The sequence below is a fragment of the Capsicum annuum genome, chromosome 12 (genome assembly GCF_002878395.1).
Source record: "Capsicum annuum cultivar UCD-10X-F1 chromosome 12, UCD10Xv1.1, whole genome shotgun sequence".
Taxonomy (NCBI): Eukaryota; Viridiplantae; Streptophyta; class Magnoliopsida; order Solanales; family Solanaceae; genus Capsicum; species Capsicum annuum.
Window position 1 is genome coordinate 153,085,700 of NC_061122.1, and position 14,373 is coordinate 153,100,072.

General features: G+C 32.8%; 1 protein-coding gene across 1 annotated transcript in view; it reads right to left on the reverse strand.

Annotated features, from left to right (window-relative positions):
- The window catches only part of LOC107850812 (MLO-like protein 6), a 132,359-nt gene that overhangs the window by 3,484 nt on the left and 114,502 nt on the right, over positions 1 to 14,373 (reverse strand). The window contains exons 6-12 of the mRNA XM_047400424.1: positions 12,463 to 12,551; positions 12,263 to 12,337; positions 12,017 to 12,111; positions 11,836 to 11,885; positions 10,983 to 11,023; positions 10,693 to 10,866; positions 9,922 to 9,957 (exon numbers count right to left, since the gene is read on the reverse strand). Coding sequence (XP_047256380.1) covers positions 9,922 to 9,957; positions 10,693 to 10,866; positions 10,983 to 11,023; positions 11,836 to 11,885; positions 12,017 to 12,111; positions 12,263 to 12,337; positions 12,463 to 12,551 — 560 coding nt within the window. The remainder of the gene's footprint in view (positions 1 to 9,921; positions 9,958 to 10,692; positions 10,867 to 10,982; positions 11,024 to 11,835; positions 11,886 to 12,016; positions 12,112 to 12,262; positions 12,338 to 12,462; positions 12,552 to 14,373) is intronic.

Consider the following 14,373-nt stretch of genomic DNA (forward strand, 5'->3'; position numbering starts at 1 on the left):
TGTTGCTTATTTTTTATTTCTCTTCATCGATTTTGCCCTTAATGATTAAAAAAAAAGGTGTTTATTATTTAATTTTCACGAACATTTAAATGCGTTTATAAATTTCTCTCAATAATTTTTACCGTTAAATAAATTAAGATTGACCAAAATAATGGATAAAAATGTGAAAGAAGTATAAATTAATGGGCGTTGAGTTAATATATTATTTTTGGCAAGACAAATTCCTAAATATGTATCTAATTTTTAAATCTCTCCCAATAATTTTCACCATTAAATAAGCTTAAAATTGGCAAAAATGATGGATAAAAATAAGAAAAAAGGTATAAATTAATGAAAATGAGTTAATATATTATTGGTGGGCCAAATTGGGCACCATATCAGCCAAAAAATGGCTTTCACGCGCCTTCATGGAGGTGCAATACACGCACCTGGCCAACTCAGCAAAAGGTGTCAAAATGACACACTTTATGGCTACTTAAGGTGTCAAAATGGAACAATGTCTACTTGAGGTGCCTAAGTGAAAAATGGCGCGTACTTAAGGGGGTTGCGTATGGGTTTTGCCGAGAAAATATAACTCTAAGCCTGACGTGGCATAAAAATATAAAAATATAAAAACACGTGATCCATTTAAAAAAATTACTCACACTAATATATATATATATATATATATATATATATATATATATATAATAAAAAAGTTTGAAAACACTCTTAAACTTGTCCGACCAACATACTTTACACTTTTAACTCCATGAATATTTATTAACCACACTAAATAATTTTAAAGTAAATTAAATACCACCCTAAAATTTTAATAACACTCTTATAATGGTATTTGCATGTCATATGCAATTATGCCATTGTCAGATCAACGTCACGTCAAGCCACATCAATTAATTTAAAAATAATCCCCCTCTCCCTCTACAACCACCCACAGATGCTTTACTTTTTCTCCTTCAACCTATTAAATCAACCCATATCCCCACCACACTTCTATAGACAACGAGGGTTGACAAAACACACACTGAATAAAGGAAAGGGTATCAAAGAAAATTAAGAAGTCTTGACTTATTTGTTTCATTTAAGCCATGACAAACAATCATTTACCAATTAGTGGACACTCAGAAAAAGGAAAAAACTTACTGTGAAAAAGAAGTAGGGCGAACGAGAACTATAAATAGGAGTTGAAAAAATGATATTTCAGGTCGCAATTCTTTTAGCTATATTTTTTTTATTCTTCTTAAAAAACCTGATGAAGTGGGTAAGGGATTAAAAGAAGGATAAGGGGTGGGGATGGAAGTTTGAAGAAGAAGAAAGGGGGGGGGGGGTGAAGGGGTTTGAAAAAGAAGAAAGGAAGTGGAAATTTATTAATTATTTTTATTTTCTTTTACTATATATAAGTTAATGGAGTCATTTTCTTAAAATATATATAAACATACATGTGCGCTTTTAATTTTTCTTTTTTTAGTCACGTCGGTATTATGAATAATATTAATTCATTTAAAAGTTGTTAGGGGAATAAATAAATACTAATGAAATTAAACATAAAGTAAGTCCATCGGATAAGTTTAGAGGTGTTGATGTCTTTTCTCAAAAAAAAAAAAGAAAAATGAAAAAAATACACCGCCCTCCCCCTTACCTCCCACCCACTTTCTTTCTTCTTCAAACCCCCACCCCTGATTTTTATCTCTACAAATCCCTCCCCACTCCCTTTCTTCTCCTTCAACCCCCCACCCCCTCCTTCTATTTTCTCTTTTTACAAACCCTCATCCCACCCTTCCATTTTCTTTTTTTTCTAACTCTCATCCCACCTCATTTCTTATACACATTTATCTTCATTGTTTTTTCTATTTTTTTCTAATAAATTAAAGAGAACAAAACCATCAATGAAAATTAGATAAACTTATCAAAATTTTATTCTTACTAGAATTGAGATTTCTTGTTCAAAAATCACATGAACATATTTTAGAATTATTTTAAACTAAAATGTTGAAAAGGATATTGAATGTTTTCTTTTTTTAAGAATCTAGTTCAATCTTTCACTTTTAGAATAGAGAAAAATTAATTTAAAATTTTGGTGAAAATTGAAAATAAAGATATAGTGAATTTAAATTAGTCAAAGACTAAGAAGACATTAGTGGAGATTCGAAGAAAGAGAAAGGCCAAAAGGGGAGGGAAGGGGAAGGGAGGGGAGGGGGTGATTAAAAAAGGTAGGACTTAGGTGGGTGGGGATGGTACGGGGATATTTTTTCTTTTTCTTTTTTTCTTTCCTTCAAATGGGTTGAGGTCGTTACGTTGCCAAATAATGAAGCTAAAAGTGTCTCTCAATTCTTAAAGAGGTATATCTTTAATCGATCGGGACACCTCGTGCTATCATAAGTGATGAGGGTTCTCATTTTTACAGTCAATCATTTCTGTATTTGCTTGCTAAATATGGAGTCAAGTATAAGGTGGCAAATCCATATCATCCTTAAGTTAATGGGTTAACAGAAGTGTCTAGCTGAAAGATAAAGGAGATTTTGACAAAAGTCGTGAATATTAGTAGGACGAATTAGGCGTGAAATCTTGATAATATTTTATGGGCATAGAACCGCATTTAAAAACTCCGTTGGTATGTCATCATATCAATTGGTGTTTGGAAAATCTTCCCATTCGGAGGTTGAATATGAATTGGGTGTATGATTCCAAGTCAAGAGTGGACCAACTTCAAGAGATCGACAAATTTCATGTGAGGGCTTATAAAATTTCTACTCTCTACAAGGAGCATATGAAAAGATGGCATGTTGCCAAGATTCTAAAAAGGGAGTTCAAGGTGGGTGATGATGTCCTATTACTTAACTCAAGGTATAAGTTGTTTTTGGGTAAACTCACTATTAGGTGGCGGGGTTCCTTCAAAGTGGTGTAATATTTTCTTAGTGGAGTGATTGAATTGGAGAATGACATAGGATTTCAATTTTTCTTGAATGGGAAAAGATTTAACATCACCATAGGTTGCTCCCAAAGACGGATTTCTTGGAAGTGCTCTACCTTGATGATGCATGATGGAAAAGAACGTAAATCCACAATGATAACTAAGGCGCTTCTTCAATGGCAATTCAAATTTATTTTTGTCATTTTGAATTACGTGTATATGATGGAGTTGGAAAGTGAAAACATGACATAACATAAGTCGAAGAGGAAAAATTCGGAAGATCATGCATAAAGCTTCAAGAAGGAGACTTTGGCGACGTGTAGAGCAATTTGCTCATCATCGAAGCCCTTCACTGAATGACCTTCCGGTCTCAAATAAACTGTTCAAATCCACGATAGTGAGTGCATATTAGCGGTCCATCGATACATTCAGCAAACGATTGACTATCTTGAACTACTTCGCAGAAAAGAAGGCCCTAGGCTTTGGAAATTATTGCATTCGGTGATAGAGCCCCAATTTAATGCATCACCAATGAGTTCCGCGATGAATTCAAGTCGCCGAAATAGTCGAGCTTAAGAGACAATGATTTGACTTCTTAGACTTTTGACCTTTCATTATTTTTTGACCTTTGGTATTTATTCAAACTCTTTCACTTCATTTTCCCTCTTTTTCTCACTCTCTCAAATCAACATTTTGTATTCACATATTCACATAATATATATATATATATATATATAGAGAGAGAGAGAGAGAGTGTTTTCAAAAATAATTATTTACCTACCTTTGATACAAAATCAACCAACAAATGGCACAAAACAGCCCACAACGCGAAACAAAACAATCCACTTACGAGATGACCAAACAACACCAAAAATGGAAACAAGAAGATAAGCACATAAACACACGATTTGCAATATATTTAAAGGATAGATAGATAGACAAATGAAGGTATAAATCCTAAGAACCCTAAGATATATCAAATCTAAGGACCCTTAACATCGACACACGACAATCATCTAACTCCTACATATATACAAGAGGGACGTTACCTCCTCTAGCACCAACGTTTCAATCCAAGTTGCAACTCAAGTGATTCCACTCTTGAATTAGCCCTCATTTCGATTTTTGTGGCTTTTTGAAGCCCTACAACTAAGGTGTTATACTCTCAAAGAGAGAACTTTCAATGTTTCAAATATTCATCATTCATAAACTAAAATGAAAATAAGACTAAAGGAGCCTATTTATAACCTATTATAACATAAAGTGTCCAAAATGCCCTTAATGAGGGTGGGGCGGTCATGGAGTGTAATTTTGACATGCGAAATCCCAAAACACTCTTAATGAAGGTGCTCCTCAATTCTCCTGGGTCATGGCTCTTCAAGCAGCCCCTAAGCCTCTTTTCAATCATGGTTTTGCCTTATGGAATGCTCAAAATGGCCTCTACATGCATGTTTTTTTCCCCTCAATGTGACCATCATCTGATTCTTCATGAGTTAGCCTCGCATGATGTCATCGAAGGCTATGATGGTAATTTGGCTCGTATCATCCTCCCTTCTTGAAAAGGATTCGACCTCGAATCTACATCTTGCAAGAACAAAGAAAGGACAAACAAGCATAAAATTTTCATGGTGTGAGGGTCAGGGTTAGTACAACAAACAACATCATCATGCCAAGGTGGTACACACTTGAAATATAACCCTGAATCCTTTGTTTTTAATATGAAAAGCCTAGTGAATATGTAACAAAAAAAGTGGCTACGACAACCTAGGGGAAGTGTACCAACACTCATGATCAAGCCTTGCTTGTCGTCTTGAAAAAGCATCAAGGGGGATGTATAACATTCTCTACATCCCAAGAGGTTACCGGGGTCAAATGGGAGAAGTAGTCAAAGACCTAGGTTTCGATCATTCTCACTTTCCCCTAAGGAGCCGTCCTCACAATTAGGCATACTTTCTCTATCATCTTTGAAAATATCATGAACAAAAAGAGGGTTAAGAAAGGTGTTCCACAAGTCAATTTCAAATATAGGGTTCTCATGCATGCACTTACTACTAGTTTCAAAATCTCCACTAAGAGTAGGCCCAACATAAGAAGCACATGAAGAAGAAGTCGATGGAATTCTAAGCACACACCACCTTCTCTTTCACAAGAATAGTCCTCACATATATACAAACCATCACGGCCAGCTAAGGGACCACAATCAAAACTGTCTTCACAAGGACAATACAACTCGGGTTTTCTACACATTCAAGAAAATCAAGATTATCGTCACCCGATTGATCATTTTGCACACCCTCACTAGTAGTTGGTAACTCACAACCACCGTAGACTCGCCATGGTTTTCATAAAGTTCAACTAGTGTGTGAATACTCTCGTCACTTGGGATAGAACCTTAGTCAAGTTATAAGTGCTAGCACTAGATGGACACAAATCATTCTCGCGAGAAAAAGCAATTTCATTATCTAAAGGATCAACTAGTGCTTGCGTACCTACAACAAGAGTTTTTTTCTCATGCGACCTAACAATACCAAGAGTATCACAAAAGAAAGACTTAAGCGCCTCTACTTTAGGCAAAATCACATCTACACCCATTTGACAACTATTAGCCATAACACACATTCTAAATTCATAGGAGTGTAGGGGATAGCATTTTTACCTTGTAACTCACATGAGCTACGACCTTCCTCTTGACGTGTCTCCGGGCAGCCCACTTGCTCTCTTTGACCTACCCTACGTTCCAACCTTTCATTTATCATAGCCAAGTCTTGGGAGATAGAGCCAAGGAGGGCAAAAATAGCATTGGTGACATTGTTGTCCATGGGTTGAGAGGTTAAAGTCACGGGTTCCATTGTAATTGTACCTAAAACAAAACAAACTTACAAAACAAAAGAAAAAAAAATAGTTCACAAAATCCTCACCACACTCTCACACACATTGATCGTCTCACACTTGTTTCACAAGTATTGCAAGTCGGCTTGTAGTTCGTGATGAGTCGAGGGGTGAGTCTACTCCTTGGTCAGAATGGATTCTTGCTTGAAAATTCAAAAAAGTAATATCCGAACATGAACCAAGAAATACTATGATTCAAAAACAATAAAAGCACAAAAATAACTCTAACATGAAGAAACGGATTCAAAAACTAATTTATAACTTAGTAGGTATTTACTAGTTGCCAATTAGTATAAGAATCAACAAAACAAAACTAAGAATCCAAGATTTTGAGACAAAAGTTTCGGTGTTGTACGGAATTTGGTGATGTGGAGGTGTAGGATTGGTTGCGATTTTTGAAAGGTTCTTATTTTTTCCAACTTTGAAATTTTGGTTCAAATTTCTATTCTTAAAGTGGTTTAGCCGCCCTTGGAGAAGACAACAACAATATTGGAGCCCTTTTCACCTTTCAAAAAGGTTTTACTTGTCTTACACCTTTTAGGCAAGACACCTTTTTGAAGGGTTGGTGAACTTTTCCTCTTTTGTACACCTAGGAAAGTGGTCTTTTTTTCTTTCGAAAACTAGTCTTTTTGGTAAATCTTTTGTCCCTCTTCCCTTTTGGTAGGTCTTTGGGATTTGTTTTCAATACTAACAAAGACTTCACTTCTTTTCACTTGGTTTTTAATTGAAACAACACTATTGAAGAGTCTTCTTGCAACTAGAAATGAAGATTGGTCTAGAACAACAAGAACCTTCAATAGAAGTTTGAAAACCAAACCTCACGTGAACCCCTAAGAATCAAAACACACCTTCTCAAGATTATAACCCACAACACAATATCAACAACACAAGTTCAAGCCAACACCTTCAAGTATTCAGATCCAACAAGAACAACACCATAATGCTTAAGTTCTTGAAACCGTAACAACAACACCAACAATAATGTTCAAGCTCAACTTGGATCTAGACTCAAGGGTTAGTGAAGACAAAAATAACACTTAGAAACAACTAAGATAAGCAAAACACACCTATATCTAGACACAAATCTCGGCCAAACACAACAAGAACACAATTTCAGTCAAGAGCACAAACATGAGCAGATTGTTTTTTTTCTGAAATTTTCAGTTTTCAATAAAAAAAATTATTGTCAAGTTTACGAGCCCAAGATTGATCTTGTGGGAACAAAATCAGTCTTAGCTCTGATACCAAATGATATAAAATCAACCAAAAAATGGCACAAAACAGCCCACAACATGACACAAAATAGTCTACTCACGAGATGACCAAACAACACCAAAAACAAAAATAAGAAGACAAGCACAAACACATGATTTGCAATAGATTAAAAGGATAGATAGATAGACAAATAAAGGTATAAATCCTAAGAACCCTAAGATATATAAAATCTAAGGACCCTTAACACCAACACACGATAATCACCTAACTCCGACGTAGACACAAGAGGGATATTACCTCCTCTAGCACCAACGTTTCAAGCCAATTTGCAACTTAAGTGATTCCACACTTGAATTAGCCCTCATTTTGATTTTTATAGCTTTTCCAAGCCCTGCACCTAAGGTTTTACACTCTCAAAGAAAGAACTTCCAATGTTTCAAATATTCATCATCCATAAACTAATGAAAATAAGACTAAAGGAGCCTATTTACAACCTATTACAACATAAAGTGCCCAAAATTCCCTTAATGATAGGAAGGGCATAGAGTGTAATTTTGAAATGCAAAATCCGCAAAACATCCTTAATGAATGTGCTCTCCAATGCTCCAAGGTCGTGGATCTTAAAACAGCCCCCAAGCCACTTTCCACACACGATTTTTCATTATGGAATGCTCAAAATAGCCTCTCCATGCATGCTCTCTTCCCTTCAATGTGACCACTATCGAATTTTTCATGAGTTGGCATCGCATGATGTCATCGAAGGCTATGATGATCATTTGGCTCGTATCAGGCTCTAATATGGCAATGATGTGGCGAGAGTGTCATCCACTCTTAATTGTGAGAGTGGTATTATATTCTTAGGGTTGTATTTATTCACTTCAAGGTTCTTAAGGAGGTAAATAAATACTCGTAGAATTAAAGATCTAAAGTAAATTCAGTGGATAAGTTTAGGAGTGATTTTATGTCTTTTCTCAAGAAATTTCGTTTCTCCTTTTAGTTTAGTTCCTCTTTTTCGGGGAGGGGGTGGGGTGGGGTGAGGTTTATTGGGTTGGCATTACATACTACTTTCTTCCATTTCTAAATAATTTTCACCATTTTTGTTTGCACTATTCTTAATAGAAACATTATGTACATACTAAATTAATTAAATTTTTCTTATTTATTACTTTTCTCTATTTAGTACTTCTCTTTTTTGTATTATATTAATATCTCTCTGTATGGATGAGCGTTCGATTAATTTGGTTCGATTTGTGAAATTTGTTCGATTTTTTAATTTTTGATTTGGTGAAATTCAAATCGAAATCGAACTGAAATAGTTTTGGTTTGATTTCAATTTTTGTAAATTTAATTCGATTTATTTTGATTTGATTTTTTGGTTTGAGTATCATCATAGTGATTTTTTATTTTCTTGTGACTTGATTTTCTTGTAGCTTTTATAATAGCATTATACAAAAATACTTTACTGTAATAGATAACAACAACAACAAACAACAGTGTCCACTTTTCAGAGTAGACAACCAAAATTGCAAAGAAAAATAATTGAACTAGCATGTGTGTAACTAGAAGAAAAGATGAAACTTGAAAGTAGGAAAGAAAAAAAAAAGGTGGTATTGTGGGTTGTGGCACCGATTGTCATCCATGGCCATTGACGATGGTGGTCTGAGTTCTGACCGTTGTTTTATCGGCGATGGTTGTGAGAGCAGAGAAGAGGCGGGAGTGAGAGAGGTCATCATAAGTGTGAGTCTCTATTATGTGATATTAGCGAAGTTAGGGTTGGATAAATGGTAATGGGTTAGGCATAAAATCGGGCCTGGTACATAGTGAGCTGGAAGTTGGATATATATATATATATATATAGAATCCGATTTTAAACGAGACAAACAAAAAAGGAGGAAAGACCGCTCAATAAATGAAATTGCCGAAAGATTTTCCTTTGAACTGTTTGAAACTTATCCAACTTGAGTTATGATTGTACGAAAGATGTATATATATATATATATATATATATATATATATATATATATATATATATATATATATATATATATATATATATCTTGGTTTTTGGGGTTTAATCAAATTTTTTTTTGACAAAACGAAAATCAAACTAAATAATCAGAATTTTAAATTTTGAAATCGAAATCGACCAAAAAATAAAAAAATTGAATCAAATTTCAATTTCAATTTTTTTTATTTTAACCAAATTATGTCCAGCTCTATCTCTCCGTATTTATGATTAAGCAAAAAGATGGGGGAAAAGGTAACTATGATTTGATTTTGTGAAATAACAAGTATTAAAAAATATTTATTTTTAGTAAGGCAATAACTAATTAGGAATGGAGGGAATAGTAGGGACCATCATGATTTAATTAGTCATGTGGAAATCCATTAATTATGAGTGTCAATGTAGTCCCCCCGTTCATTAATAGTTGTCCGCTATTTACTTAACGTAGACATTAAAAAATAGTAAATGATAAAGATAGTTTATCATATTACTTTATGAATATAAAAAATTTAATGTTTAGGTAAATGTATTGAATAATAAATTATATTTAATATTAAGTATAAAATCGATAAATTATTCATTAATATTTTAAATTGAACAAGTATTGTTAGACACCTATTTTTAATTAGAGGATAAGTAAAAATGTACGGAGCAACTATTAGATTTGTCTAGACTGATCAAGAATCAGTGTCATGTTTTCATGGGATCCGTAAATAGAAAATCAACAAAAAGAAAGGTTCCTATTTAGTAGTGTTGTCTGTTAACAAATTAATTAGTCAAAGTTTTCATGTTGCGTTCGTGACCCATTAATTGGATCTTCTATTCTATCCTCGACCATACGACATCCTACCTTTAATTTTAAAGGAACAAAAGAGAAAGACATCGAAACATAAGTACTTACCCAGCTCCAAGCACAGAAAGCAAGTTGATATGCATTCTGAAAAACCAAAGAGTAGACCCAGATATTTTCATCAAATTCTCAATCCGCATCATTGCACTGAATGAAGAAAATTATTACCAGAAATCCTGAATAAACGGTAGAAGCTTTAAGATTTCAGCAAATATCTTTATAAAGAAATGTTTGCGGTTACATGCTATTATAAAATTTCAAATATACATAATTTTTAAAAGATTCACAGTTGAATAAATCAACAAGAGTATAACTAGTTATTCTTTGATATAAATTCTCTCACATGCATGCTACTGACAATCTCTTTATTTCATGCATGAGTTTTTCTTTTGTAAAAAACTAAAATTATGGATCTTTTTGCAAAATATAAACTTTCAATTTAAGTTTTATATTTAAAAAAAAAAAAAAAAATCACAACGTGGCATTGGAAATACTACTTTTTTTTAAGAAAATCTTAGTTGCTTAATTGGTTAGTTACCTGAACTTTCACCTTATTGGTGAAGGTTCAATTCCGCACATTATAATTCCTTCCCCTGCTCCAATTTTTATTTTTATTTTTTTTAAAAGAAATACTACTTTTTTTTTTTTTTTTTTGAAGAATTTGGAATTTGAAGTTGAAAAATTGTACAAATATCATAAACAAAGTTGATTTACAATTAGAACTTCATGTTGAGGTCCTATATGGCCAAACGACCACGTGCTTAGCATAAAATGGCACAACAAAGTTACTCCCCCAAGAATTACAATTAGTTTAATTATTACCTGAAATAGAACAAAGTGAATCAAGAAGAGCAAAAGAGCAGGGCGATTAAACCAGAAAAGATCATCCCCTGGTTCAACTAATGGTGCCCCCTTAACAATGTCTCCTCTTTCTTGAATCTTTAGTCCCATTTTTGTTATAATCACTTGTAGTTTTGTGCCCACCAGTAGTATTATCTGCAAAAATTAATTCACCTGTTTTACTTTAGATGTGAACCCCTAATAATCAACTTCTAGAATTAGAAAATTGAAATTTAAGAAGAGAAAAAATGTCATCGTCTGGGTTGACTTACAATTAAGGGTATGAATGGTAGCCAATAGTATGAATACCAACCTGAAGCAAAAGTCAATTTATTAAACATGAATGGACAAGGGAGATAGAAGAAAATGTAAAATACGGTCTTGTAACAATGAGAAGCTCAAAGTTGGGTTCTTAATAGGTATAGTACAGTCAGTTTCAAACGTTTGATGATGGAAAAAAAAAATATATTAAGACTATATGTGACAGCTGATGGTCCATTGTCCTCCCTCCGTCTCATTTTATGTATCATTATGTTTTTTTATTTATCTCAAAAGAAAGTCACTTTTTCTTATTTAGTAACTATTTAAAGATGCAATTTCACTTTTATCCTTATTGATCCCACTTATAACTCACTTAATTAAAAATAGTGATAGTACATTTTTTAATAAAGAACAATTTGATAAAAATTATCAAGGGATATTTCAATGGGCTTATTTTAAGTGGCTTAAAAGCTCTAAGTCAAAAGTCAAAAGTCGGTAACAACCTACTTTTGACTTTTGACTTATTTTTGTACTTTTCAAGCTAAAATAAAGTATTTTTAAGCATTTATTATTTTTGCTAAATACTGTCAAAAAGAAATGTGTAAAAGCCAAAAACACTAAAAAATAAGTCAATGTAACACCTTTTTAGTTTTTACTTATTTCTAAAACTCGCGTCATCAAACTATGACACATAAAATGAGAGAGGGAGTACGTAATTCCAAATGTGCTGCTGCCGAATGTTACCCAACTCTTTCATGTCTATTTGTATTGAATGAGTCAAAGTATATCGATCATTTTTGTTCCACTCATATAATTAGGTCCGTCCAAATAATATCTTAAAGGAATGTAGTCTAGCAAGCTTACCATTGGTATTTGTCAGAAAGTAGAGCACTGCAAATATCCATAATACTGGACTGTCACATAGAAGAGGGTGACATTCTCGTGAATAACACTTTTTAAATTAAAATTAAAAACAATTTGAGGGAAAAAAAGGGATAATAGGATAGTAGTAGTAACTATGTATGAGTATGATGGTTTAACTAACCTTATTCCAACGACGTCTGTGAAATCTTCTTCAAGTGCTCTATTGATATACAACTGAAAATCGAATTTTTTTTCTTGCTGAGGTGCTAAATGTGCCTGGAATGCAAAAAAATACAAGTCATGATCAATATTAAATTAATTATGACTCCCCACCAACTCTTTCCACTTTGGTTTACAAAATTTAAAATTTAAATTCGCCCAAAACTGAATTTTCCATAACAATAATTTTAAGTTGCACCAAAGTTACCATTACAAAGCCATGTCTGAGAGTAAGATAGTCTACTCGTTCAACCGATGCATAGAATTGTCTGAAGAAACAAACCTGGAACACAGCATGGTCCCATTAATCAAAATAAAAAAATTTTGTTTAAAAAGAATGCTACAGCTTTTAAATTGGAGGAATTAAAAAAGAAAAAGGAGTAGAAATAAGTTGCAGCTAGATCATACTATCCAGAGAAGAATTGGCGAGTTCCTCCAGAAATGCAAATGTCTACGTCCAAATGATGTCTCTCTTGCAAATCTAAATCTCTCAGGATCTGCAACCAAAAAAAGAGGTACACATGTTTTCTTATCCATTTTATCTTCTTTCAATATATCACTTATATTTGGATAAAATCAAAATTATTTAACAGAAAATACTATTAATAACAAACTAAGAAATATAAGCGGGAGAAAATCATTTTGTCCAAGTTTGCTTCAAAAATCAAACATCAACCAGAAATTTGAACAGTATTCTCTCCCTCTCATTCAATTGAACATTTTAAGTTCCTGTTTCGCCCTCTAAATTTTCAACTTATGTCTCCTTTTATCTTGAGTTAATAACTCAAATGGTTACTCAACTTTGAATTTTTATCCCAGAAAATCACTTAAATTTGAGTGACTTTCTGAGTAAAAATATAAAAGTTGAGTGACTTTCTGAGTAAGAATTAAAGTTGAGTAACTTTCTAGAATAAAAGTCCAAAGTTGAGTGACTTTCTGGGATAAAAATTCAAAATTGAGTAACCGTTTGAGTTATTAACTCCTTTTACCTTTTAAAGTATTGTATATCAATTAAGAACTTACCTATAAAACAAATAATTTTCATTTACGAAGTAAAAAATATAAAAATAGTTTTCAAGCATATATAATGTTGGAATCATAAAATAATAAGAATATTTTATTTGTATAACTAATTTTAATTAAATATCAACAACCCAAACTAAAAAAATTATTTACACAATTCTAGTATCTAGTATCTAGTACTACATATTAGTACTATATAAAAGCGTGATAAAGCAGACATTTTTTTGATGTTGTGTCCGCTTGCTTGGTGATTTTACTATATCATCCCTAATTAATTATTATTTATCATTTACATATTAAAAAATAATAATATCTAATAAAAAAAAGTGAAATAGACATTTATAACATGTCAGCTTCAGCTATGTCCGTAATTTTATTGACTATCAAACAATAAGTTACGTCTCATAAGGAAGAGTTGACACTACCACATTGTATTTTTAGTTATGAGATATGACTTAGCCCAAGAATTTTCACACAATAAATTATGTCCAGATTGTGTTTTGACTTATGCGATGCTCTATAATTCTTACCTTAGAGGCAAGACTTAGCCCAAGGATTTTCAAATAACAAATTATACCCCATGAATAAGAGTTGACACTACCACATTGTGTCTTGATTTATGAGATGTTCTATAACTCTCACCTTAGAGGTAACACTTATTTCAAGAACTTTCAAACAACAAATTACATATAATGGGCAAGAGTTGACACCATATTATGTTTTGAGTTATGAGATACTCTATACTCTTGTCTTTGAGGCAAGAATTAGACCAAAAACTTTCAAACAACAACTTATACCCCATGGGTAAGAGTTGACACTACCACATTTTGTTTTGATAAATGAGATGTTCTATAACTCTTGATTTAGAGGTAAGACTTATTTCAAGGACTTTCAAACAACAGATTTCATACAATGGGAAAAAGTTGACACTACCATATTGTGTTTTGAATTATGATATGCTCTATAACTCTTCTCTTAGAGGCAAAACTTAGCGCAAATGCTTTCAACAACAACTTACACCTTATAGGCAAGAGTTAGACACTACCACATCTTGTTTCGATTTATGAAATATTCTATAACTCTTGTCTTGGAGGTAAGACTTAGCCCAAAGTTCAAACAATAAGTTACCTTCTATGAACAAGATTTGACTACAATATTGTGTCTTGATTTATGAGATGTTCTATAACTCTCACCTTAAAGGCAAAATTTAGTCCAAGAACTTTCAAACAATACTACCATATTATATTGTATCTTGATTTATGAGATAATCTATAACTCTTGCTTTAGAGGTAAAAC